We start from the raw sequence: 27631 nt of genomic DNA, 5'->3' as shown, positions 1-27631 counted from the left end.
ATCATTGTCATGCTTTTTTTTATATTGATATATATCCTACATGTTGAATTTTAATAAACAATGAATGAAACATGAATTATACATTTTCTGGGTAAGAGAATTTATTTGAATTTCCCATGAATGGCGAGAAGAAAAACACATTGTTTCTGTTCGATTCACATTATTCTGTCTTATGTTGTAATCGATCTACTTTGTGTAATTAAAACTGCATTTATTAAAAAGAGGAATATACTGTTAAATGATCTGCTGACTTGTAGCCTTAAAAATAGAACAATCATATACTATGAGCTACACTTTCTGTGTTACGATACACAGACAGACCTCTTGATCCTATATACAAATGTTCACACACATGCCAAACACCTCACAAACAAATCCATGTGAGTCACTGCCTCCGACAGAATAAAAGGTCCCGTGTTTTTTCTCATGATGGTTATGAAATAAGGCAGTTTTAATCACAGTGTATTTTTTATTTTTTTCTTTAGATGAAGTCTCACTCTTATATGAATACCCATTTTCTTGAATAACCAAAAAAATGACAAAGGCAGCCCCAGTTCTCATGACAACTGCCCGTTTCTGTGAATGTTTCTGTCCATGATTAGTGTTTTCTTTTCAGTCTACCGGTAATTCCCTTAAGGAATAACACGTAGGCACTGCTTCCAGAATCCGGTCATTAATCCGCAAAGATGAAAAGACGACATCTTTGATTAGCCAGGGTTAACTGTGAAGAGAGAGATAAAGAGAGAGAAAGAAAATGTGAAAACCTGTGATGCTACCAACAGAATGGCTGAGCTTCAAAGGCACACCCACACAAAATCCACACATATTAAACGAGGAAGCTATCCGGTAGACACACAATGCACGAATAAAATGCAAAAAAACAAACAAAACGGACAGATATGGGAATAATCTTAGCCTGTATGTTTGCAAGAGGTGAAATATTAAAGCACATTATACGCTTGTTCGCTTTTTGGCCTTTTGAAGAGAATGATAACACTTGTGTCTGTACAGTATATGCAGCTACAGCCAGCAGATGATTAGCTTAGCTTAGCATAAAGACCCTAGCAAAATTCTTGATATTTGTTAACTAGTTGGATAACTACAGTGTTGCTGGTAGACGGATGCTGTTGTTTTCGAACAGAACCAGGTTTATGCTAAGCTTAGCTAACTGGCTGCAGCTTCATATTTAATGTACAGACATGAGAGTTGCATAGTCACGTAACTCTCTGCTGGAAAGCAAATATGTGTATTTCCCAATCTGTCAAACTATTGCTTTAATATCTTACTTCTTGCAAACATGCAGACCAAGATTACCGATATATATCAATTGGCTTTTTGTTCAAAAAGCATGTGCAGAAAGCATACTTCCCAAACCGTCAAACTATTCTTGTAGCAACGATGCTGTTTGTTTGTTTTCCACTCAACTGAAATTTTTTTAAAAATCACACAAAAACATGCCTCGTGCTAACTGCAAACACGCATGTAGAGGTCCAGTTACCCTCTGTACCCCCTCTTTCACTTCCTTCAGAGGAATATATCATCATCATCATCATCATTATCGACATCATCCAACGGCCAACTCCAGTCTTTCAGGCCAAACTCAAGCAATCTGAAACGGTAAGTATGAGGTTCATCTTGGGGGGGTCAAAGGCTTTTCGTGCTTCATAACTGCTGGGGCAATATAGGCCAAGTTCAGCAGGGGGCAGTGCAGAGCAGCGAGTAGTGAATTCAGTGACTGAATGCTGCTTGCTATGATGAGGCTAGTGTTAATGGACACGGCAGCGCGGCGTAATGGAATGGCGGACAAGCGCAACAAGCTTCGCTACTTACTGTCTCCCAGCATGAGAGACGTTAGAATGGTGGGGTCAGAGGTCAATGGAGGATGATACGGAGCATGGGGCCAGTGCTGAGGGATGAGAGCCAGTTAGCTTGTGACTGAGAGAGCAAACTCAACTGAGTGTCTTAGTTAATGACAGAAAACAAGACAGTTACAGTTAGTGATACTCTCATAATGGTTTCCTACTCAATTAGGTGGCTGCTGACGCGGTGTGAGAAGCCATGTTGGAGCATTAATGCTGCATACAGCGTTATGCAAATGACTCAGGAACCTTGTTTAGAGCATTACATCACGTATCAGCCACATCTTTAGGCCCCTTTCAACTGCATATGATTCAGAATCATCAGCAGAAACAACAAAGTAAGTAGTAAGGTTGTTTTGGTTATGATTCAGTTTTTTAAAAACAAAATTTACTGAAATTGAAATAGATTTCTGTAAGATTAGCTCATATTTTGAGTTTTTTTTTACCCAAAAGCTACGCTTACTACTGCGAAACGACACTGATTACTAGTTGACAATGAATTAAATTATCTTGGGACACTGAAAAGATGATGTTAGAAAAAATTAAGAGAAAACACAAATAAGCTGTTGATTAGCACCAGAGTCCAAAAGTAAACAGTTTTAAAATGACCATTTACAAAAATCTGAAATGTCAATTTTTATTTGAGATAGTCAACCCCCCCTTTTTTAACAAAGACATACATTTCTGGAGTTTTTATTATGTTAAATAAAAAGGTATTATAAAAAAATTGTTACTCATGTAAAAAGAAAATACAACAGAAACAAGCCAAGCTTTTATATGGGTGACAAATTCATCATATTTTCTGTATGCAGTCAAATCTTCCCAGTCCTCACCTTGTTTTCCCTGATGACTGCTGCTGTCTGCTGGCCTGGATCTTGATGGCCCCGCGATGGGTGGACATACGAGGCGAACCCCTGGGTGAAGGTCGCGGGGAGCCTCGCGGAGAAGAGCGCGACGTTGCTTCAGAAAGGTTGTTTTGCGCTGCAGAGGGAGGACTCATTGTTGGGTGTTTCCTGGGGATGCGTTTGAGCAGGTGGCTGACCCAGCGCTGCTGCTCCTCCTGAGAGTTGGTCAGCAGAAGCAGCTCTTTGGCAGTGGACATGTCATAGTTCACTGTAAAAGAAAGGGATTGAAACACATTAGAAACAGCATTTTTCCAGAGTAATCAAATCCAAGTAATATTCCAATACATATCAGCCAAGTATCATCAAATTCATCACACACAGTGGTGCGGTTGACGGTCCTAAGTTCTACACTAACTCTTGACTGAGCGCACTGACCCTTGCAGGGCACGATAACTTCCTCCTTTCGGTCCAGGTGATCTTTGTGGCATTTGGTGTGGCAGCGGCGGCACTCGAGGGCCGGCGGGGGCTTGAAAACGTTCCACAGGGGCCGAGTGCAGGCCTCACAGCTGGAGGGGAAGTGGTACAGAGTGAGGATGAACTCATGACCCTTGTGGCTGATGTAGGCAGGACGATCACCATACGCCGCGGGCTCCACTACAGGCTCCGGTTCACGTTTAATCTCGCCTTCATTGGCATACAGGATCTAGGGAAAGAAAAAAGAAAGGAAAAGGAACTTAATTGGAGATTTTTTGAGGTAGACAGTTGAGTTGAGAACCTGATTGATACCGAGGAAGGAGGAAGAAGGAAAAGAAAGAGACGTCAGCAGGCAGTGTCCTAGCTCATTACCTGGAATATCCTTGGAATTTCTTTGACATCTGCACGATACACATCAGTATGAGTGACAGGTCGGGCATGAAACAGCTTACTGTAGGAGGGAGAGAGGGGCAAGAGTTAAGAGTAGACCCAAGGGTCATTAATAAGTGCACAAAATATTGATTTAACTGCCGTTTTAACGTCTGTCTTTTGCTCTTATTCTGTATATCTGTTTATTTAAATCTCCGGCAGGAGATTAATGTCATCGCTTACATGTGTGCATGACTGAGTGTGCACCTCTGTGTCTGTCCACGGCTAATCTCACAATCTGCTGCAGCAAACTGCATAATATTTCGGGTGGCCAGTCATGGCTGCAGGCCTTTTGTGTTGCGGTGACAAACACTTTCTCAAAACATCTTTTTATTGCCCATTTTATATATTTGATGTATTTGACTGCCTGCTGACTAAAGGATACGTCTCTACTGTTGGATGGATTGCAATGAGATGTGGTTTGTGAGACTTTTCATCTTGCGCCATTATCAGGTCAAAATTTGAATCTGTCTAATATTTTGGTTTATGATCAAATACCTGCAAAAGCAATTTCCACAGAATTAGCTGTATTTTGGGTTTAGTGCCAACTAGTAAACATTAGCATGCTAACACACACACACAACTACACTAGTATGGCCGTCGACTGTTGGTAGCATCAACTCTAATAACCATAATCACATTCTTCATACCATAATCATTCATTTTTGGTATTACATGTTCAAACCATGTTTTAAATCACTCACTCGATGTCCAGGGTCATGAAAGGGTTGGCCTGCTCTCGGTCCAGCTCGCTGTTGTAGAACAGGATCTTCCTGCTGCTCACAACAATATACTTTAAAGGAAAGGCACGCAAGGGCCAGAAGGTTAGAGGGGGAAATGACCTAATGGTAATGGTGATTACAAAGAAAACAAATCTGTAGATATGAGATATGGTGGTGGATACATTACTTTTTTGTCCCAGCCAAAGCGCTTTGTGTTCTTGCTAAGAAGTGAAATCCAGCCCTCGAGCCTCGAGTCTAGTTGGCAGAGAAAAAAAAACAGAAGATGTTAACACGAAGCGGAGAGCTGCCTTTAATCATCTGAACAACTTAAAAGAACACCTTGACATTTTGAAATGGCGGCATTTGGTGTAATTTTCTTTAAACAGAACCTCATTAATTGGAGAGGAAATGATTCCTCGCTGTAACCAAAGGGCAAGTGTCATAAAGCTTTGCTACTTCATTTCAACAACAGACTATAGTGGGAGCTATACGGATTATAAGGAATCTCAGGCACAACACATGGCAGGTCAATTAAAAGGAGAATACAATTAAAATGGAGAGCGCCTTATTTTTATGTTCGGAAAAACTCTGCACACCAACTTCACTCTTAGAAAAATCCCCACATCTTTTGCAGTGGGATAAATTTGACCAAAGCAGGCCAGCAACATCAAGCTGTGAGTATTCACATGTCCAGTGAGCGCTAAAAAGGATTAATGCACAGTAGACACAGAGTCAACAGAGTAGAGGGATTAGCAGAAACTTTGCAGGGTTGAACCAGGGTTTGGGCTATTTCTTTCTCAGTTCAAGAAAAAAAAAAAAAAACTCAAATGAATGTTATAAACATTTGTTAGGTCAATTGCACTTTTCATTTGCATCCCTATCGCAGGTTTGAACCGCCATGCAGGGTCACCTGCAGGTTCAGCCTCAGGGGGCTGCTCGTAAGTGAGGGCCAGGGGACGGTCGCCCTGCTCCACCTGCCCGTCATATTCATCCTCATCCTCATCCTCAGAGTCGAAGAGAGTGTGAGCAGAGTGAAGGCTGGGCCGGGTGTCAACGCAGACAGATTTGTGTGTGCGCTGGTAGGTGAAGGACATTGATTCTGAGGTGTGAGATTGACTAATGCGCACTGTGCCGGACCATGAAGAGGACATTTGAGGTGAAATGAGGAGGGGGGGAAAAGGAAGAAGCATATAGAGGAAAAGGTCAAAAAACAATTGGCCTGGAAGAGACTCAAAGTGAAAACAAAGGATACGGCACAAACTCAGGAAGAGAGACTGCAGCAAGAGGAATGCAGGAAGTGCATGCAAAAGTGTTTTCGTGTTGGTGCCAAATTATAGGAAGGTGAGTGTGAGAAAAAGTCTCCTTTGTCTACCTGGGTATCCTTCACCCATGTCCGGGTCGTTGCCACTGCTGATGCTAGTAGAGTCCATAGAGTGAACGCTGAGGGAAGTGATCTGGCATCGAAGCTGCTCGATGTCACTGTCTTTGCTGGACAACGCCATCTGAAGATCCAGACGCACCTGGTTCTCTTCTGCAACCACCTGAATAACAGACATGAGCAGGTTTTTAAGCGCAGTTCAACGTATTTTCTATAATCTTCAGTTATAATAACACAAAATTATTGTACACTTTTTTAATTTAGTGTGCGTATATTCGTGCCATTTGTCGATATATGCTGGTGTGCAGTGATGGCATACTGACCGCATGCATATCGTTCAGCTCTCTCTGGTACTTTATGATGGTGCTGTTGAGCTTCTCCTTCTCCGTTCTCAGCTGCAGCTGCAGCTTCCTGTTCTCCTTCTCCTTCCTGTGCACCTCAGTGTCGATGCTTCGGTTGCCTCCTCGCCCCGTCTCCCTCCTGTTCATTACCTCGGCCAACTTGTTGATAGCCTGGGAGCGAAAACACAGCAACATAGCTCGTCAGAGATCTATATGTGAGGCTTGAGTTCAACACAAGCCTGCAGCTGAACATTATTCTTAACAACAAATGATGTGACATAACAGTCGTAAAATGCCAGACAGTAAAAGTAGGAAAGTACAGAAAATATTCCAGGCTTTCCAGACCTGTGTAGGCGCCCAGACACACACCTGGATTTTTAGTGTCCTTTCATTCTGCATCAGCTTTTCAAAGGACAGTTTGATCGAGTTCATCTGCTTCTCCTCCTCCTTGCCTTTCTGGAGCTCTGTATAAATAGCAGAGAAGAATATTAATTCAGGGCTTGTAAACTTTACTTACTTTTGCACAAGTTTCAGAGAAGTAACCCATTAATTATACTGCAAGTTTGAAGACCGATATTCTGCCGTTCTACAGACACTTGGTTCCCTGATGAAGAGATTAATGGCTAATTGTCATGACATTTTAATAGCACCTCACCCCATAAATCATCTGGATATGTGAGACAGCTTTTCAACACATTTTCCAGGGCTGAGGGAAATGTCATTCCTGTAGAAATCTCCCTCGTTAACTTCAAATGACACTCACGTTGCTGCATGTTCTTCAGCTGATTGTTGAGCTCCTCTTTCTCGCTGGCCAGGTTGGCCACATCCACCGTCAGAGTGCGATTGGACTCTTCCAGCTGTAGAGGTCGTTAGAGTAGCAAACAAATCAATACAACTTCATCTATATAGCAGATTAGAAAAAATTGAGCTCGTTTTCTATTCTGTGTGATCCTAACTACTGTGATTGTCATTGCTGGTCCTCAATTTTAATCCAACTGCAACTAGCTAGAGACAATTAGCCGATTGCTAATTAAAAGGTACCCTATCGAGTTTCTGACCGTTGTGTCTGTTTCTTTTCTTTCTGTCAGTTTTTAGGCTGTTCCACTGATGGACAGTTGGTGGCGGTAGCACGCAAAGAAAGGTCACAAAGTGCCAACAAAAGGCCGGAAAGAAGACCGCAACCAAATCAAACCAACTAAATAAGTCCTTCACTAATATTACAATTGTACACATACTTCCTAATCAACTAAAATGGTCCCGAACCCGACTCTAATCTCACCGAGTTGATGGTGGCCTCCTTGTCGCCGAGCTCCTGTTTGTGTCTCGCCATCATGTCTTTGATCTCCAGCTCCTTCATGATCTTCTCCTTCTCCAGATCGGAGTACTGCTCCTCAGCGATGGAGCGAGCCAGCTGCTCGGAGTCAGCCTTGGTCAAACTGGCTTCCAGCTGGGCTGTCATGGAATCCCTGCAGAGGGAGGATGGGAAGGAACCGTTATTACAATATTATTAAATTGCTAGAAGTGGGTCAATCTTTTACTGCAAAAAAACCCTGCTGTTATCATGACATTCAGAGGTAGACTGCCGATAGATTGGACAAACATTCAATATTGACCTTTTTTGTCAATGAATTACACTTATTATAGTTTTAACTTTTTGTCTCCAGCAAAATTTGTCTGTAGTGCTGTGAGGAATTTAAGTTTGAAAGCGCTCCTAGCGATGGATATTATGTGAAACAATAATTCACTTGTAGAAGGTTTAAACTAAAAGTAGAGTTACTGAATTTATTGTGCACTGTGAGAGAAACCAGAGAATTTATGACGCCGCCATAAAGTAATAAAAATCAGAGAGGGTTGGATGTTGCTGAAAGGTTTCTGAGCACAGCCTTCAAGAAGGAGGGAGCAATTGGTCAAGGAAGTGGTATCAGGTCATTTTAGTGCTGCAGGGTCTCTGGTGATGGTGTTTACACTGGTTACCTCTCCTCCTGATATTCTGCCAGTCGTAGCTGCACCTCTTTGAACAGGTTATTCCTCTCCTCACCATCGTCCTTCAGCTCACGGATCTGCGTCTTGTAAAGGGTCTTGGGAGGAAAACAGCCGGAGATTCAGTTAATTTCATGTCACAGATTGAGATGGAGTTGAAAAATAAACTCTTCTGCTATCGTCCCATTCACGCCCCATATTATAGATAGATTTAGATTGTTTTTAATAGTCTGCGAGACAAGGTGCACAAAAGAAGGAAAATTGATGGTTAGAATTACTGTGAAATACTGCTCAGCCTCCAGTTGGTCCTTCAGTTCCTTCAGCTGGCCACCAGCCTCCTGCTTCTCCCTGGAACAGGACCAACAATCTGTCAATCACTGCTCCTGGCCAACAAACTCGGGTGCATTGTGTGTTTATGTTCAATGTGCATTATGCTCAATCTGCCATTATGTGTGTTTGACCTGCGTAGCTCCTGGTTCTGTTTCTCCAGGACCTGCTTCACGTCCAGCAGGTGGTTGAGCTCCTGTTTGAGCTGTTTCTCTGAGGAGCAGAGCACCAACACCTGCTGGTTCTGCATCTTCAGATCGCTCTGGCTCATGCTCCGCTTGTGGATCTCCTGGTCCAGACGCAAACTCAGGCTCTTTACCTGCACAACACACACACACACATCAGTGGTGGCACTAATTGACAGTTACGGGGAACAATAAGCTGCAGAACAAAGAGTAAGGGCTGCAAGTAATGCTTATTTTCATTATGGATTATTCTATCAAATTGTTGGGTCTATAAAAAGTTGGAAAATAAGGTTCCAGAGGTGTTTAATTGCAATTTCCCCATTGCTTATTTTGTCTGAACATCAGTTAAAAACTTGAAAGGACTCTGGTTATGTTCGAAGGAAATATAAGGAAAAGCTGCAAATATCCAAAATGGAGAAAACAAAACCTTGTGTTTGACATTTTTTTATTTGATTTACTTAAAATAATTATATTGAGTATTGAAAATTGCTCTAATGTTCCATCAAGCGATTCGTTGATTAAAAGCAGGACGCACCTCTTCAGAAAGTTTCTCCTTCTGTGCGTGCAGCTCGTCCAGCTTCTGCTGCGCCTGCTTGTAGTCGCAGTCCAGCATGGAGTGGTCCTTCTCTTGTTGCAGCAGCTTTCCCTCCATCTGAAGCTTCATGCTGCGCTCCTCCTGCATGTTGCTCTCCATCTCTGGACCAAACAAAACAACCAGGAGAACCCCCTCAGTAGGAATTATCTACCAAGCATTCAATGTGCCACTTGAAGTGCCAGCGCGTTATAGTTTCTGTCGTGTCAAATGCAGTTTGTCAAAGATCTGTTGTTTCATTTCTTCTCCAGCCTTCCTGAATAACTAAAGACACTTTTTCAACTTTCATAATGGATAGTACCCGTGCTCTTTTGTGTTTTTATTTCCATATTTGTGTTAAGCGAGCTAAGTAAAACACGATTTAAACTACTGACCATATGCTGAAGCACTTCATCCATCTTGCTATCGTCGTTCAGACTTTTGTCCTCCCACTTGCTCACCTTTTAAGGCCTCAGACTTAGCCTCCTCGATGGTCTGGTAGATTTTGTTTTTATCTGCGAGCTTGGCTTTGGTGGTCTTGTGTTCTGCCTCTTCTTGCTCCAGACTCTGCTGGAGCGACTTCAGCTTGAACGTCAAGTCAATCTCTTGGTTGCTCCTCTCCTATAGAATCAAAGGGGATATTGGGATATTCTATTGGCTATCATCACCTTGGGGTGTTTTGTATTAAAAGGTACATTTTCTAAATGCTGGAGAACAATGTCAACGTAATCTAGAAATGTCAACTTTGCTAAGTTTGCTAAGTTGATATCTCTTGGAATAGCCTCGACTCTCAATTCACATTGGAAATTAGCAATTAGAAATGACAACTAACCTTCTCGAGGTCATTGAGCTTCTCATGTAGCTGCTTCTTTTCAGTCTGGACCTCGGAGAGACAGGACTTCTCCTCCTTCACCTCTTCTTCCAGGCCAGAGATACGTCCTAAAGTGGATTGATCGGAAAAACGGATGAGGAAATAATCACAAAGAAATTATGAAAGGAATATAAGAGGACCTGGAGTGCAGTGAATGCAAAAAAAAAAAAAAAAAACTAGAAGAAAATGCACCATACCTGTTTAGTTTAAAACAAATCCTAGGTGAGACATTCCATAATGCTCCTGCTCCCACCAAAGTATGAAAAACAACACACTTAATGTTTATTTTCCCTTTAAGTAACTCCACCCACGTGGAGAGTTTTAGCAGGGGGAAAAAAGCACGAGCCATCGCAGCAAACAGTCAACACTTTTGTTTTGGTATGTCCCCTCTGACCTCAGCGACTGGCCTCCTCTTTGCATGGACTGAACACGTTTAAGTTTCCAAACAGCGTTTCACAAGAGGTGCTGGCTCCGGCCTGGTTTTGGCTTTCACAGCCTCTTGCTTCACTCTCAGCCTTTTGAACAGATGTTTCCACCTCTGATCTGATATTTCCCAAGGCCTGGTCCAAAAACACAATCTAATAACCAATGTCCAGCCTCCAGCTCCAAGTTGTGTAATGCCTTTTTTCCATGCTACTGAGGAGACGTTTACTGAATGAGCCCGTGAAGATCACAGTTTGATTAGCTGCACTTACTTCAGTGAATAAACCTTTTGGACTGGTACATTCTAACTTCGCTAAAATTGCCACATTTCAACAGACAAATTAAAGTTTAGAATAAAACACGCTTTAAAATAATGGTTGCCAAGGTTAACAGTGTTTTTCTTCCGCTTATTGTTCATTTCCAACCACTGTGTGCAGACTATGTGTATAAACAGACCAATAAAGTGAGAATATGTAACTATTGCAGAACAGCAGCCCCTGTAGCTCCAACTGACAATTATGGTATTGGGCTTAGCATTTAGATAAAATGCTAAGCTATGATAGAGCAATGGAAGAAAGCTTATAACGTTAGAAAACTGACTCCTTTCATGTCTGATATACAGCTTGCTAACTACCAAACTGGTCATACCAGACCAAATAAAGCTGTAGCAACAAAACCTTTGTATGTAATGCACTGACATTTTTTATTTTTAAATAAAACTTTTAATTTGTAAGATAAAGCGTCATCTTTCTTCTCTCAAAAGTTACATAGTCTCGTGTTTAAACTACGTGGAATGTTTAAATGTTTGTTTAAAAGTGTAATAGACAACCACGCCTCACCCTGCAGGTCACTGATAGTTTCTGTCCGGAGGTTACGGTCTCTTCTCTCCTCCTCCAGCTCGGCCTGCAGCCCCATCAGCTGCTTCTCCAGCTCCATCTTGCTGTTTTCAAGCTGGCTGCACTTTTCCTGCATCTCCCTGAGGCTGGCCTCCAGGCTCTGAGCCTGTTTCTGCACCTCTGCCTGACTCTTCTTCAGCCGCGCTGCCGCCTCCTGCTCAGCCTGCAGCAGGGTGTTGGCCTCCTCAAGCTGCAGATGAGAAACAGACGGGATGAATCTTTTTCCCTGCAGGCTGAACTGGGTCAGTGCAGCAGCCACATTGAAAGGGATTTAATTAGGCAAAAGCAGAGGACTAATGAAAACGGCAGTCACAGTTGCTTGCTTGAATATGGATTATTAAATTAGCATGTTTGATTTACATAAGTATGAAAACTACAGTAAAGCATAATAAAAAAGAAAATCTAGTTCGGGGAACTTAATAAGCTTTCCCTCACTTGTCTCTGGAGGTGGATGTTCTTCTCATTGGAGATCTGGGAATTTTGGTTCTTCTTCTTAAGATCCTCTAGCTGGTCCCTCAGATTGTTCACTTAAGATACAGAGAAATAAAAGAGTTAATGCAGTACGTGATAAATCACATTCAGTGGACCCTGGAAACACCACGATCCACCCACTGATAGCCAGAATATAGAAACGTATAGAATATATACCGAGATATAAACAGTGGGATGCAGAGCTACCAGATATCCTCGTGGCTTATTACAATGTTTTAATGAGTTAACAGTCAGACTGATATGTTGGAACAATTTTTTGCAAGTAAAATATATGAAAATGAGAACAAGTGAAGACCTACATACGTAAACAGTTGGTTAAATAATCGGCTTACCATGAAATCAGATGCATTTTGCATCATATTTGTAAGTATTCAAGCTAAATGTTTAGAAATATTCCCAGGTGCTCACATTCGTTCTCCAGGCTGCGTTTTCGGTCAGATTCAATCTCCACCTTGCGCAGGTTCTCGGCGCTCTGGTGCTGCAGGAGAGCTCTCTCTGTCTCCAGCTGCCTCAGCGAGGCCTCGACTTTCTGCCTGCTACTCATCTAATCAGAAAGGAAAACACAAAGAACACGAGTGGAATTATTAGCTTTTCCTTTTTTAATCACATGAGGTAGATGGTGGAATTGGCATCGACCCTTACCTCCTTGTCTAATTCTTTGACCAGCTTGTCTAAACGGTTGGTGGCATTTCTGGGGGGGGGAGAGAAAAGTTTTCACACAAATCATTGAATTAAGACCAGACACCAGGTCACCAACAGAATATTTACTTTACTGGTGGAACATTTTTAACATCTATCTTATGAGGAACTTGTGTAAAGCAATCAAACACAACATGAATTCCAATCTTAATATTAATTATACCGATGTCTCAGAATGAATGTGATAATGATCAATATAAAAATGCTACATGCGCAACCTTTAAAATGTTGGATATAAAAATTGGACGGTCAGATATTCAGTTCAAGACATTCTTATGGTAGAAATTCAATATCCTTAACTCAAAGTTTTGGCAATTTAATCCTTGAATGAGATGCTTTATCGTGACAGAAAAGTTAACAAAAGGTTTGCAGTAAATGGTAACATATTTGTAGTGTGTCAGCGCCGGTATTTGCATTGGAAAAAAATGTTGCTCAGCTCCGCCTGTGCTATTTGTTTAGTCGTACTTGCACTTGTGCTCCAGCTCATCTTTGGCCTGCATCTCATGGTCGACCTCCTCCTCCAGCTGATGCAGTTTTTTCTGCAGCTGCTCAGACAGACAGACAGACAGACAGACAGACAGAAGACCAGAAAAGAAATATGCTATTATTTAACGGTCATTTTCATCTTGTATTCTATGCCTTTTATCTCTCCTCTGTTACCATAATATTAAGACCACATGCACAAAAACACCGACCTCTTTCTTACTCTCCGAGCAATTATCCTTATCCTCAGAGTTTTCCTTACTGTCCTCCACAGAGCGGTTGTTACCTCCCTTCAGCAGCCTGACAGAGAAAGAAGGGACAGAGGAGACCAATGGATGTCTGTCACTGTCTTTACAACACCCAACACTTTCCTCATGTCTAATTTTACTATCCTCGCCAGATCCACAATGCCAACTGGGTAGTCAAGAGGAAGCTGAATGTTCACCAAGGCACACTTCATAACCATGCAGGAAACACTCTTATAGGACCAACATAGATAGATAGATAGATAATTTATTCATCCCCAGGGGGACATTTGTATGTTGAATAAAGTATATATCTAGCACAAAACTGTGGTGTTGTAGAAAAAAGCTGAAGATCTTTTGAGCTTCTTCTTCCATCTGGATGGGTTTACCTTTGGAGAACCCCAAAGGATGCCTCCAACCCACACTGTCTGTTGCCAACTGTTAACCAATATGGTGGTGGACTTTTTTTTATCTCTGGGAACCATTACATGACTCTGCCACATGGCTGCAAAATGGCAAAGAAATCTGAAACCATTTTGCGATCATTTTAAGACAATTCACGCCCTTAAAAACAGTTTTTGCACAGTGTTCATAATTCTAAAAATTGAAAGGCAAAGAAATTTGGATTATTTCTGAAAAGTTATATCCTAAAATGGACCGTTAAGGATGCATTGTATCTGAAATCCAAGGAAACCTGATCTAAAGCCATCCCTTTAAAAGAAATATTCAATATTTATGTATACATAGCTACAACCTGCATACACTTGTTCACTGGATTGATAGTAATTTACTAACTTAAATGGCATTGTTTTGGCCTTGACTCAGATAAATGTAAAAGAGAAATTGCTTAGACGCAAGTCGTTGAATCTTAAACCCCTGAGGTTAAAACATTGCTGATTAAAGTGCTACAGGATCTCAAGTTTACAATACATGTTTTTTACTACTTCTCCTACCGATCAAGACCGGGGTTAAAAAACTAGACTCCATCATAAGCAAAGAGGGCTTTTAAAGGGGCAGTCAGAACAAGGTAGCAGTGTGGAGCTCGAACAGGCATACAGTGTCTGACTGGTGTAAGGCTGTATTAAAGGTTTGGGTGTAAAGCTGTCTTTTTCTACCGCTTGCATTTTAGGCACGGTGCTGTCCTTAAACCTGAGTCTAGAGGCCCTTGTGAAAGTTCCCACACATGGGAGCAACATTTTCTTCTAATCCCAGTATCATCACCAAAAGTACATTAAAATAATATATACTTTCTATGCACAACAGCAGGGTAGAAGAATCAGAATAAAACACTTACTGGTCCTCCTTGAAGTAAGTGAAGCCGATGAATGGTAGCTGGTTGCCCACAAAAGCTCTGGGTGCAGGAAAGGTCTCAGCAGCTCCTTTATCATCCTCTATGTCGTCAAAGTTACTGGTGTCTATGTCACCGTTCAGCTCGGGCACAACTGGAGACACAGCTGGACGACAGAAACAGAGAGAGAGTCATGATGGATCAAAAGGGGAAGAGGTGCAAAACCAAGAGGGGGGGGGGAAGAGGTGCAAAACCAAGAGGGGGGGGAAGAGGGAACGAAGATGTTTTACATTAACTGAGACTATCAAATATTAAAACCTGGTGTTGCAGGTATTTAAATTTAAAGTACATCCTCAGCAAATTCTTAGCATTTTCTCAGTTTCCTGAGTATATTCTATGCCAACCTGGGCGCTGCTTGTAGTAGGAGTAAGCACTCTGCAGGTTGGCGTGAGGCTGACACCACTCCTTTTCTCGTACAGTGCTCGCTTTGTGCCCCACACACGGCGCCTTTCACAAACCAAGACTAAACGCCTGCTCCTTTGAGAAGCTGTAAAAGTCTGCACAACACAACAGGCAGACAAGAATGCGTAAAAAGGGCCAATCAGATAAAACTAAACTGGTCCTTTAACCTATAAATAGTTCCTAATTGAGAAAAAAAGCCGCCATTATGGATCGAGTTCCTCAGACCAGTGAAATTCTGGCTCTGAGCAAAGAGCTCATTACTGTTGGGTCAAGTCACAACCCTCAGCGTGATAAATGTGACTCAAAGATGGCGGAGAAAATACAGGGAGAGATCAAGCACAGGACAGAAACAAATGAGGGGAAATAAAAAAGAAGAAGCAGAAAAAAAAGCGTGGTCAGACAGAAAGAGACACAGGCTTCTCCATGGAGGCCCTTGTGGCACGACTTCCCAGAATGCTCTCTGATAGCGGGCGGCTAATGACAGGCAGCCGAGGCCACAGTGAGAGTGAGAGAGTGGGAGCAACCCTCCAAACTGGGGCGCCCCTCTCATTAGAGCTGTCCACACAGGCCGCACAGCCTGCCCCACCCGCCGCTACGGGGGGGGGGGGGGGGTGCTGCCTCCCGTCCCAGCATCCATTCATTCATCCATCCATGGTGATGGCTTCTTTTCATCACCATCCCAATGCTTAATAAGCTTGATAACCATAAAGACAACTGGGAGAATCTTCAATAGAATCCAAACATGAGTCATCGTGGCCACACTCAGCAGGGAGTAAAGTCCTCCGTAAACAGACACAAGAGGGTTGGGAGGTACATGCAGCTCTGTGGGATACCATGTGTTTGTGTGTGTGTGTGTGTGTGTGAGACTGGACATGCATGTGCAAACATGAAGAGAGCTGAGCAGCACAGCAGTGGCACAGTAATGGTTTTATGTTCCAGACTGCCAGGCAGTCTGAAGCTCAGTCAGAAGTTTTGTCTGTTCCTAATCAGAGCCAGGTGAAGCAGAGAGACGGAGGGGCAAGGAGAAAGAGCCTGCATGTGATTATATACAGACACAGAGGTCCTGTTCATATTCCTCATATATCACTTCTCTTATTTTCTTAAGTTTTAACTTATTAACATAACAACCAATGGATATCATAGGGGTTTTAACAGAAACATAAAAAGCACAATTTAAGTTGATTTGTTTTTTTATTTGATTTTATTGAGTTGTAATTTTCTTTTTGCAACTTCTACCTTGCTTTGTTTTTCTTTTTAATACATATATAATAAATTCATTTAAATGGGATATATTAACTCTATTAACTCCAATATAGCTAATTTTGCATTGATGATTTGATGTTGAATTACTTGTAATTTATTGTAAAATTGTAAATGGAAATGAAACCACAACGATGATGCAATAATTGGATGATGTCAATCAATCATCACATTAAATAGCATTTATCATTTTCTGGCAGATATAACATTTCATCTGCTGATTTACCAAGTGATAATGTAAATATAATATCTCCACCTATTACATATGAATTATTCTTTAAGTTTGCATTTAACCAATATAAATACTTATCACAAAGGCCAGGTAATGTAACAATCTAAATGTATTGTAGCAGTTATTATAACATCTTGCACTGAGCCAAACCTCAGTCAGTTTTGCTGCTACACACAACATTCTTCTGTTGGTGGACTTTCATTAAATAGCCTTTCAGTTTCATCAGTGTGTGTATTGCCGGTAAGTAAGTAATCTGCAGTACTTTCTGCTTACTTTCTCCATTCTCTCTAATCTATTCTTTTGGAGTGGCACCCATATGCAGCTGGTTATCTTTTGGGTTTCATGCATCATGTGCTCTGTTGCTCTGCACAGCATTCATTCATATAATGTCAAAGGATGTGGACATATGGAGAGCATGTGTTCCATGTATGCAGGCTTAATGGCTCAGGAGATGGAAGAAAAGAAGCAGAGGAACGGGCTGGAAAATATAGGAAGTGGGCCTTATAAGCAAAAAAAAGGAGGCATGGCCATGAGAGGTAGAAAAAGAACAAGACACACTTTACCAGAGATGGAAAAAGAGAAATCTGCACCAGCATTGTGGGGATATGTTCAAAAACATGCACATGCACACACTTACTCTCTCGGATGTTGTCAAAGGTCCACTGGTCGTTCTTGAAGAAAGGGTGGCATTTGATCTCATCCACTCCAGTGCGGCCCAGACGAACCTCCCTGCACACAGCAACAGGACCAAGACTGTGAGCAGAGCCTGAACACAAAACACACCCCTCCACCCACCATCACCATCAACATGTCATGCCAAACACACGGCCTAGCAAGAGCGACCATTAGGGACTGACCACACTGACCAGCATGGAGTGCCGCATGACCACTGGAGGACACTGGAACCTCCTCCAACCAGACAGATAATGTAAATCCAGGAGGAGAAAGGGAGTGTAGACCGCAGGATAAGAGCGCAGGAGCCAACATCAACAACTCTGACTGACTCAAACCTGACTGCTAGAGCTGCCGCTGCCTTCCCTCCTTCTCCTCTCTCACTCTAAAACTCGACACACTCTTTCTCTCTCTCTTTCTCGTCCCCATTCCCTCCCTCCTCCCCCATTGGGTACAGGGATGGAGGGGTGCGGCAGTTTGGGCTTGCCACGTGTGGGACATTCCAGACTCAGCCAAGAGGAAGAGAGGGCAGGGGCGGGGTGGAAGAAAGAAAGTTTTTAAAAATCTGACATGCAACCAAGCCTGGCTTGCAAAGGGCCGTGTCTCAATGCCCAGAAAACTGCAGGAGTGCAAAGTGGAGAGTTATGCCAGAAATGGGTGAGGATGGAGAAATGGAAAGTGGCACCAAGAAAAGGTGGAAGAAGAACATTATAAATGAGGGGTGATGAGAAACACATGGAAAAGGAGGAGAGGTAAAAGGTGATAGTGCTTACGGGAAGGATTCAACAAGACGCGGCGACAGTGACAGAGCATGTGGGTTAGGTTGTGAATGAATGTATCGGACAGTGTTCAAGATGTGTGTGTGTGTGTGTGTGTGTGTGTGTGTGGCTGGGCAGCCGCACACATGTGAGATTCTGTCTGTGGTGAGAGAATAGTGAGTGAGAAGGTAAATAAACTGAGTGAGGAAAAATGAAAGGCTGCTCTGTATTGAAGCAGAAAGGGCCTGTGTTTGAGCTTTCTTTGGGGGCGGGGTTACTAATGTAAACAGGAAGTGGTTTCTTCCAGGGGGATGGGCCACTAACCAAGTACATGACCCACACCGTCATGTCATTTTTACCTTTAATACTAATAACACGTTATTACACACATAAAAACGGCACTTTTTGTATTTAGATGGTAGCTGGGAACTAACAATCAGTTTGACGAGAAAGACAAAGTTAGTCTTATCTTTTGACAACTTGTTTTGTGAATTAGAAAAAAGTCCACTTAATCAATCAGCTGTACTGGATGTAAATTTACCCCCACAACTTTATGTTTTTTTTCACTGAACTTTTTTGGCTATCTCGCCCTAATCTCACTGAAAACCTTTGGTTGTGCAACGTGTTTAAATCGAGATGATTTTTCTCAACTTTGACTTGTCTGATCTGGACACAATTCTCACACTCTTCATTGACGATGTTTCATTTACGATGTTTCTCATCTCAAATGGGAGTCTACAGTACGGTGGGGATTCTAGAAGTCTTTTGACATTGAGTTTTTACGTGGGGGCCTCCTGTGATCCAAACTATTTCTGTTCATTGCTCCATAGTCAAACTATCAGTTACATAATAATAATAGTAGAGACAAAAGAAAATGTAAATGTGTATGCACATAACAAGTAGCCTGAAATTGTGAAATGCTCTGAAATCTTGTTAAAGCAGAGGTATTAGTTTTTATGATTTAGAGTTTTTTTATGTGCAAACCTGTCGGTAAGAAAAGCACAGATGAGGTCTTTGGCATCCTGAGACATCGCTACGTCATCTGGGAAGATGAGTGTGTTCTTGTGGTTCATGATCTTCCCATAAGTTCCAACCAGGGACTCAGCATAGAAGGGAGTTTCACCTGCAAAAGAAAAAGAAGGGAATTATGTACCATGACTGATTTTTAGGATGGAAATGTTTAGGATTTTAACTTAACTACCAAACAGGAGAAAAAATGAACATGATGTGTATAGTGGGTCACTTACCGACCAGCAACTCATAGATAAAGACTCCTACAGACCACCAGTCGCACTCCCGGCCGTAGTACCCATCACCACCCTGAGACTGAAGCACCTCAGGGGAGATGTAGTCTGGTGTGCCAACAGCTGTGTCACAATGCACCATGCCCGTCTGCAAACAAAGAAATACACAGGATTTACTGCAGAGAGAAGGCAAGAGAGTAAAAGGTTGGTAGAGTTTGGGGAGAAAGCAGAATAAATAAAACATATTTCCACTGCAGGGAACCGTGGCAGCAATGTCAATTTCTCTTTTTTTATCTCCCAAAAAACTTTTTTTCTACAAAATACAACTGAACTTTTAACAATGCTCCAGACATTCTGAGACAACTGGAAAGAGATCTCTGCTGGACTGTTATGACCGTGTTTATAAGACACTTTCTGTCTACTGGTGGACTTTCAGAAGGCTTAAATGTGTAGAGCCACTTGTTGAACCGGCTGTTTAGAAATTTGCTGTGGTAAAAACAAAAAGGTGGAAAAACAATCGCACCAGAGGCGGGACCTCAGCCGTACTCTAGGTTGCTTAGCACAATGACTGCTGGGGCCTTTTTAACAACCTGATGCAAGAGTGCTGCATTTAGCTTAACTTTGCAATATGAACACTTGGTGGTGCTCTAGGGCACAGAAAAGAACCACTAGTCTTGAAACAGAAAAGTAAATCACTCTCCATTCAACTGACTATTTTCTTCAAAATTAAAGGAGTAAAATCGAATGTAAAACGTTCCTAGGTCCCTATCTTGATCTATCCAGGTCCAACTCATTGGAAAACAACAACGACATGACTATAACATTAACCTACCGAGTCCATCTTCATGCACGTGCCGAAATCTGCCAGTTTGAGGTGTCCGTGTTGGTCCAGCAGCATGTTGTCCGGTTTGACGTCACGATGGATGAAGCCCATTGAGTGGATGGTGTTCAGCGCGAGCACTACTTCAGCGATGTAGAAGCAAGCCCACTTCTCAGGTATGTCGTAGTTCATGGTGAGCGTGACCAGGTCGCCTCCAGGCATGAACTCCATCACCATGTAGAGGTGGTGGTCGTCTTGGAAAGCACAGCACAACTATAGGGAACGGCAAACACAGTCATTGAAAGCCCAACACAGGATGTTATTATACATTGTGATATGAATGAAATGATCATGTGGGTTATCCTATATGCTTATACTGGTACTACCAATACAATTAATATAATTCAAAATAAAGCACCAATAGTGATCCCCACATTATGCGATTGTTTCACATTGATATTGAGTTAAAAAATATCAGCATATTTGAGTTTATCCATCTCCCCTATAGATGGTTTATTTACAAACCGTTTCTAAATTTAATTTCTAAAAGCTTTATAATATATTGATATTGTGACATAAAATTAGATATTGTATGACAGAAGATTTTATTCATATTGTTTTTATTCATCCCTGCACATGTTGTATATTACCCTGAATGTATGAAATATTCCCATTCCAGACATCTGGATATTGATCTATGTACAATCCACAATTCAGCTGAGGAGAAGCTTAAATATTCTTATCTCAGGACATGTCAGGGCAGGAGACAAGATGCAAGAATTAAAAAAAAACAATTGAGGTAGATAGAAAGTGTATTATGTGTGTGTTCAGAGAGGCAAAAACCTGTTTAGTCTCTGTAGCGGAAAGAGGTTTGCTCTGATGGTTAAGCTTCTTTCTCTCTTGTTTAAATGCTCAATCCTTCCACTACGTTGCATATTGTCTGTTTTCAATTAAATAAAACCTATATATATGCACACCTGGACGACCCAGGGACTGTTGGAGAAGGCCATGATGTGCCTCTCCTCCCAGAAGAAGGCAGAGTCGGACCGCTTGATCATCTCAAACTTGGTGAGCTGCTTCATGGCGTAAACCTTCTGGGAGGCCTTGTGACGGACCTGCAGCAGCGGAGGGGAAGACAAAAGGAGGAGACGCTGGCGTGTAAACAGAGATAACTGCACAAGAAGAACAAGATAGTAAGAATGTAACAATGACCAAGATAACATGAGAAACAGAGAGACAGAGAGGGGAGCCCATCATTGTAGGCACACACCCATAGAAAGACATGCTCACACAAGATTGCAAGCACATACATACTCGGCATCCCCTCCACACCCCCACACCAGACTTCGCACTCCTCTCCCACACACTGAGCCTGTCCAGGCTTGTTTCTACCACAAGACGCTCAGCAGAGACCAGATTCAAGCTTTCACCAGCACAAGAGACAAACATCTGGAAAACTTGGGAGCATGGAGGGAATGCCTGCTTGAACTAATCACCTTTAAAAACTTAAATGTGGCCATGATGAGGAGATAGACATGAGACACATTTTATATTTTGATAGATTAACCAGATTGTTGCTCCCTCTAGTGGTTCTCATTTCTGGTATTCAGTAACATCTGTAGAAACTCTACCTGTGTATGCAACTGCCCTGCATGCAGCATAATTTATATTAATACCACTTTGTTTATCAACTCTTTACAGACAGAAGCATCTCACCAGCTGCACTTCTCCGAAGGCTCCTCTCCCGATCAACTTCACTTTTTCGAAGTCTTCAAGCTTCACCTGCAGTTCTCGCAGCTGACTCACCGTCTTTTCATCTGCGGGACGGACAGATACGTTACACACAGGTCAAGCTGCAACCAATTAGGTTCAAAGGAAAGAGTCAGTAGTTAACTGCTGGATCAGAGAGAGAGAGAGAGAGGTCATTGAGGGTTAACATGTTGTACAGGGCCCGAAATTTGCATCGGCTGACCACAGTTAAAAGTTAATTACAAGTGAGACCAGTCTAATGTATTAAAGCCACAGATGTCTTTAGGAGAGAAAGACTGATTAGAAGTACAGTGGGTGGTATGAATTTAGAGCTTTTTAGAAGACATGCTGCTATGTTCTTTCTCTAACATGAGGCACATTCGTTGTATATGACCTCAGGTCGAAACAAAGATAAAGAGCATAAGCTCTAATATTTATTAGAAAAAGCAGAAAGTCTGTACAAAAGTGACACAAATTTAACTTTTACTGATAATTTGGCTGTAGAATCTGTCCGGGCCAAACAGCATCTGATTTGAATACCAGAATCAGACCACAGAGGTGTTTGTTCATACATTTCTTATCTCTCATGTGACCTTTTGCTTACAACTACTACTGTATACAGAGTCTCTAGAATGTGGGCCGTAGAAGAAGGATCGTCATAAAAGGTATGGGAAGTTGTTAAAGACTATAAAAACAAGTATCATACTCAATCCCTCATGACTAGAGTGCTCTGGTTTGTATTTAACAACTTTGTAGGCATCTTTCAAGCTCAGCACAAGAATCTTGACCGTCACCAAACACACTGTCGTTCTTACATCGATTCAGAAAGGCATCTATGTTTTTGTTTCTCCGCAGGGCAGGATAGTTCAAATCATGAGCCAGCGCGTTCACGGAATCCTGAAAAACAGAAAAGACAAAATATTCAATCAACCTCTAAAAACAAGCGTGTGGATTTAAAAACAATATAAGATATGTAACTTCTAGATTTACCACTGGTGTATGGAAAAACAAAATTGGGATGATATTGCTTGGGTTTGGCTGACTGATTCAACATGTTTCTAACAAATAGAGAAACATAGTAATGTTTTAAGCTGATTTCAAGTTTCATTTATGTTGGGAAGTCTCCTGTTAATCTACCAGGACAAGTCTTGTAAGACAACCCTGACCTTCTTCTGGCTGATAAAAGATAACAAAAAAGAATGGAGGAAGGAAGGAAGGAAAGAATTACATTCCTGTGAGCTGTGAGCTCCTAAATGCAACATTACGGGAAGAGAAAATGAGACTGCTAATTTGCAGCATAACAAAACAATGACAACTAGACAATGGAGGTTGGATGTAAAGACATAACAGGTCATACAACAATAACTAGTCACATGATGTTGTTTCGCCCCATTGCCCAAACACAGACCCACCAACACCCGCTCTATCCAAACAAACACAAAGCCCTCCCTATGGCTTAACACTGAGGGCCAGCGGCAGCATCAGACCAAAAGCCGGGGCCTCAGTAGTGTCATCGGTGCTTAAATCAGCGGTGTTGAGTTCCACTTTGAACCAAAATGTCTGCGTGATCCAAACACATGAGGCTGGTAGGGCAGCTGGGCGGGTGGGTGGGGGTGTAGCATGACCCTCTGTTCCCCAGAAACAAGGGTCAAATGGAGTTATCCAGTGAGTGTTTGTGTGTGTGTGTGTGTGTGTGTGTGTGTGGGTGGGTGGGGTAGCGTGGTTGAGCCACAGCGGTGTCTATCCGACTGTTTGTTCGGGGATATGTGAGTGGGTGGGCAGGGGCATGTGGAACAATTCTGCACCTTTAAATAGCAGCGGTGCGGAGCGATCCCCCCCCCCCCACCGCAGACGGGTGGAAATAGACCTAAAGGCTCAGAAGCTATTGTGGGACAAACAGCTTATGGTTCAGGCTGAGCGTGCTAGGATCTGTGATCATTTTGGGTAAAGACAAATAATAAAACAAGACAGAACAGTCTGGTTAATTACATCACTTAACCTCCAGCCTTTAAAACCAGGAAACGACAATATATATATATTTATATATATGAGACAATATCTAGTCTCAAATGAAGCTATCGATATAATATTGTTATATAGCCCAGCCCTAGTTATAACAGCCATGGTTACTGCAGTAGAGAGGGAACTCAACAGAGAATGTTGAACTCTATGTACATACGCAAATATAATCTAATTTTAGCAGCTTGAAATGAACCATTTGCTGTGTGCGTGTGTGTGTGTTTGTGTGTTGTGTAGTCTGTGGGAATGCGAGACTGAAATAATGAAGCTTTTGGGCTGCTACATCCTGTCTTACATCCACGTCTCTGAAACCGCTTTTTAAACATAAAGGTTGAACCCACACCTTTTTAATGAAATCACCATTCTGTAAATGTGCAGAGAGTTAGAAATGACATCCTTAACGAGGGCTTTCGACTCGCTTGTCAAATAATTGTCATTCATTTCAAGTACCAAAAGTTATAAATACAGTAATGGCATTGTATCGAAAAAGCTTTGCAAGATAGTTTAAAGGTGTCTGTTTAAAACCACTAGTAGCACAGTAGAGCAATGTTATAAGTGTGTCACAAGGACGTATAGATGTGCGCACACACACACACACAAGCGACATGAGATCGGCTTCACGTTATTGACAACAGTTCGCAGCAGTCTTGTGGAGAGTTTGTTGGTTGAAGAATGATCTGGAACTTGACACCAGTAAGACAAAGGGACTTAGTTGAGAGTCACTGAGACTAGCAGTTTATTTAAGTAACATGGGGTTAATGTCAAAATTGCATTACACTACTGAAAAAAGAGGCCTTTATTCTTTATCATAATAATATTATTATTATTATTCTACCATGATTGTCTCCATTACTTACAATGTACAGTCAGTACATGTTATCTTGCAGGGTGAAGGGTTCAGGATTCAAACATCTTGCCTCCCGATTGAGCCTCAGACCAGCCAGAGCCGAGGAAAATTAGATGAAAGTGGTTTGATTTTCACTTCTGGAATCTGGACAAATCTGAACACGATCCTGCCGTTTAGGCACAGTAGTGTGTCCTCGCCTCAGACAACACCTCCCACCTACTCCACCGTGAGCGGATACTGCCTGAGCACAGTCAGCAAACAATGGAGGGGTTCTCAGAATAAAAAATGTAAACTGCAGTCCTGCCAGCACAGACCAAGTCCCTACCAATCCACAGGAAATACATACAGAAATAAAACAGCTTATTTTAGAGAAAAAGCGTCATCGACTGGCTCCCAAATCTGTTTCTTCTGCGGATTGAAAAACCCCCGCTTCAGAACACATCTTTTGGGCAAACACAACAAAAATGATTGTGAACAAACAGGAAATACTGATGTGAGGTCACGGCAGGTTAACTCCATCTCAATACCAGGAAGTGACCAGCAGGAAATGTTGCAGATGAAAGGGTTGTTTGTGTGACAACCTGTACCATGTACATACAACATCAAATCTCCTTTAACTGTCTCATCTATTCATCAGGTTGACATATTGAAAACACTAAGCATGATTCGTCTTTGCTCCAAATGTCACCAGGATAACCTGACTGACCACCAACAATGGTAGCGTTCTGTTGATATCAAACATGTAATCAAGCAGCTGAATAACTCAAACATGATGCGATCGTGTTTGCTAAGCGAACGCGAAACCATGTAGAAAAGCAAGTTAATCCCGTCTTGACATATCCTCGGGTATCTCTGCATTGATAGGCCTTGGTTGTGCATTGTGTAGACCTAAAAAAAGAAAAGTAAGGCAGGTTTTACGTTGAGATCCTGTTAAGAGAGAGGGCCAGGACAAAAGCTACTCCATATCAGCTAAATAAAAGTGTATTTGTTGTCAAAGGTTGGGGCCGGGAAGCTTATAGCAGTAGCAGTAGTTTTATCAAAGTTTGCCAAGTACATTCTTAGGACAGGGCAGAGAGAGGACATGTTAATTAGAGGCCTCACCAAGAGACAAATCACAAATGGACAGTGATGGAGTGAAAAGAAAACAATTAATGGATGAACTCAGGTTTTAGGGAGGGCACTAATTAGCTCTTCGGTCTGAATCCTTGATTGGTAAGGTTCAGTTTCACGCCCCCTTTATTAAATACATATTTTTTGATTGTCAAACTCAATTTCCTATCATATATTTCCATCAAAACTGTAAAAATGAGGATTAAACTGTATTCATAAAAGGAAAAGGAGGCACCACGTGGGGTTTCCCTCCGCTGCCTCCCTGATTGAAAGCCAAAGTATTGATAAACAAATGTCAACGGAGCTTTTCAGAAGCAGACAGTGCGTCTGGTTTTTGGTTTACTCCAGCTTTCCTCTAAGACAACAGACATGTCTCTTCAGGTGATCTATGATCACGACAGAACAACAAGTCAGAGCATTGCTATGCATATGTGTGTGCGTGTGTGTGTGTGCGTTGCTCATTATGTCTAAACTGGGACACTACTACCTGTATCAGACCCAGAGGGTAAATGCAAACTCACCAGCAGGGTTTCCAAGTTTAGTGCCGACTGTGGGTTCCTCATGAGGGACTCCAGCTTGTTCAACCGGCTTTCCAGTCTGCTCTCCGCACCGAGCATGATTGCAGTGCAATGTATCCAGGTCAAATGACATGAAATAGCAAAAGTAAAAAAAACACCTGTAGGGCCGTGTTTTTGTCTCGGGACAGAGGCGCACTCCGCTACTGCTTGGCTCAGCTCTTAATGTCAGCTCTTCTGTAAACTGCCGCTTGAGTTAATTATTCATCCGCTGCTTCCATCTTTGTTCATTAATATCTTACAATAAAGTGGAAACGGATCGGTCGTTTGAGAGACTCCACTTCCAGGTGCGCCCCGTCTGCTCCCAGGTAGAATCAACACAGTCTGATCCAACCACAACGTGTTCAACCCGCAGTCCAGACCACCGTCAAGATACACAGCACGGCTTCCGGCTACAACTATCAAACTAAAACCCAAAACAGTTTATAATGTTAACTAATACGGAGGGTGGAAAGGGAAGTCCAAGTGAGAAATAATATAAATATTGAATATAATACATGATTATGTAAATAGGTGTTTATAATTAAGAAATACTAGTCTTTGAAATGTGTACATTTTGTAAATTAGTAAAATAACTAATCTAAGTGTATGGTACAAATATTCTTAACACATTTACATTACACATTATATGTAAATGCAATATTTTGAATAGTATAATTTTAAAAATAATTTGGGACTACTAGCTGGAGTTGAGAGTGAACTTTCAAGCTCAAATTAATTGTGTCATTTATTTAAAGGCATTTTTCGGTTTTAAAATATTTCTTGTCATTCCAAAAAGTATTTTTCCCTTTTTTTTTTCGTCTTCCTATTTATTTTTTATTTTGATGTGTACTTTACATCAGTTGTGAAGCACTTTGTAGAATATCTGCACCAGTTTGTATGACATGTGTTATATAAATAAAGTTTTACGTCAGAACGTTTTAGAATTGGACTCATTTTATTGATTTGAAATAAAAACATCATGTTAAAGTTTAAACAAAATTATAAAATAATAACAAAACATAGTGCTATCAGAATACAGCGTAATCTCAACGGTAAGGTTGATTGGTAATTTTATTGTGAAGGAAAGCATGTTCATCCGGTTTTATGCTGCCTACTGGTAGCCTGGGTGACTTGCCAAAAAATGAGTCCCATATCGGTTCCACTTCCCTGTTTTCCTGTGTACTGATAAGGGGTTTGAGTACTTTAGTCTCTGTCTTACGCTTGGAAAGTTTCCCCAGACCGGGATTCTGCTGCCCCCCTAACTACCTCTAATCACTGCTCCCAGCGAGCCCCTCAATAAGCCGGAATTCCTTCTCTCTTATCTCATTCATCTGTTTTGCAGTCACAGCTCAGGGCCTTGACCAACTTTCAGTATTCTAGGAATGCTGATGCG

At 41.8% G+C, this 27631-nt stretch overlaps 1 protein-coding gene across 1 annotated transcript; it reads right to left on the bottom strand.

Moving 5' to 3' along the window:
* Positions 1–95: 95 nt before the first annotated feature.
* LOC142942372 (rho-associated protein kinase 2-like) lies at positions 96–26597 on the bottom strand. Its single transcript, XM_076084665.1, has 32 exons — positions 26203–26597; positions 22521–22602; positions 21673–21773; positions 20934–21071; positions 19969–20229; positions 19140–19284; positions 18877–19015; positions 17100–17191; positions 14515–14674; positions 13188–13275; positions 12958–13037; positions 12436–12484; positions 12202–12337; positions 11737–11828; positions 11245–11491; positions 9944–10050; positions 9573–9732; positions 9076–9236; positions 8490–8674; positions 8307–8376; positions 8023–8126; positions 7328–7514; positions 6812–6905; positions 6418–6512; positions 6031–6219; positions 5702–5870; positions 4517–4584; positions 4312–4400; positions 3551–3629; positions 3140–3407; positions 2693–2972; positions 96–721 (listed from the first exon to the last, which is right to left on the bottom strand). Exons 1-32 carry the CDS (start codon positions 26296–26298, stop codon positions 718–720), a joined length of 4215 nt encoding a protein of 1404 aa, XP_075940780.1. The 5' UTR covers positions 26299–26597; the 3' UTR covers positions 96–717.
* Between the last annotated feature and the right edge of the window lie 1034 nt (positions 26598–27631).

Source organism: Anarhichas minor, unplaced genomic scaffold (assembly GCF_050575085.1).
Source record: "Anarhichas minor isolate MPS153535 unplaced genomic scaffold, ASM5057508v1 ptg000136l, whole genome shotgun sequence".
NCBI classification, from domain to species: domain Eukaryota; kingdom Metazoa; phylum Chordata; class Actinopteri; order Perciformes; family Anarhichadidae; genus Anarhichas; species Anarhichas minor.
This window is presented reverse-complemented; position numbering and strand designations above follow the sequence as displayed.

Excerpts from the sequence above, each read along its gene's own strand:
- LOC142942372 (XM_076084665.1), bottom strand. The coding sequence starts at position 26,298 with ATGCTCGGTGCGGAGAGCAGACTGGAAAGCCGGTTGAACAAGCTGGAG. Across the intron at positions 14,675-17,099 it reads CTTTGACAACATCCGAGAGA|CTGTGTCTCCAGTTGTGCCC; the intron begins GTAAGTGTGTGC and ends TCTGTCGTCCAG. Across the intron at positions 11,492-11,736 it reads ACATCCACCTCCAGAGACAA|CTTGAGGAGGCCAACACCCT; the intron begins GTGAGGGAAAGC and ends TCTCATCTGCAG.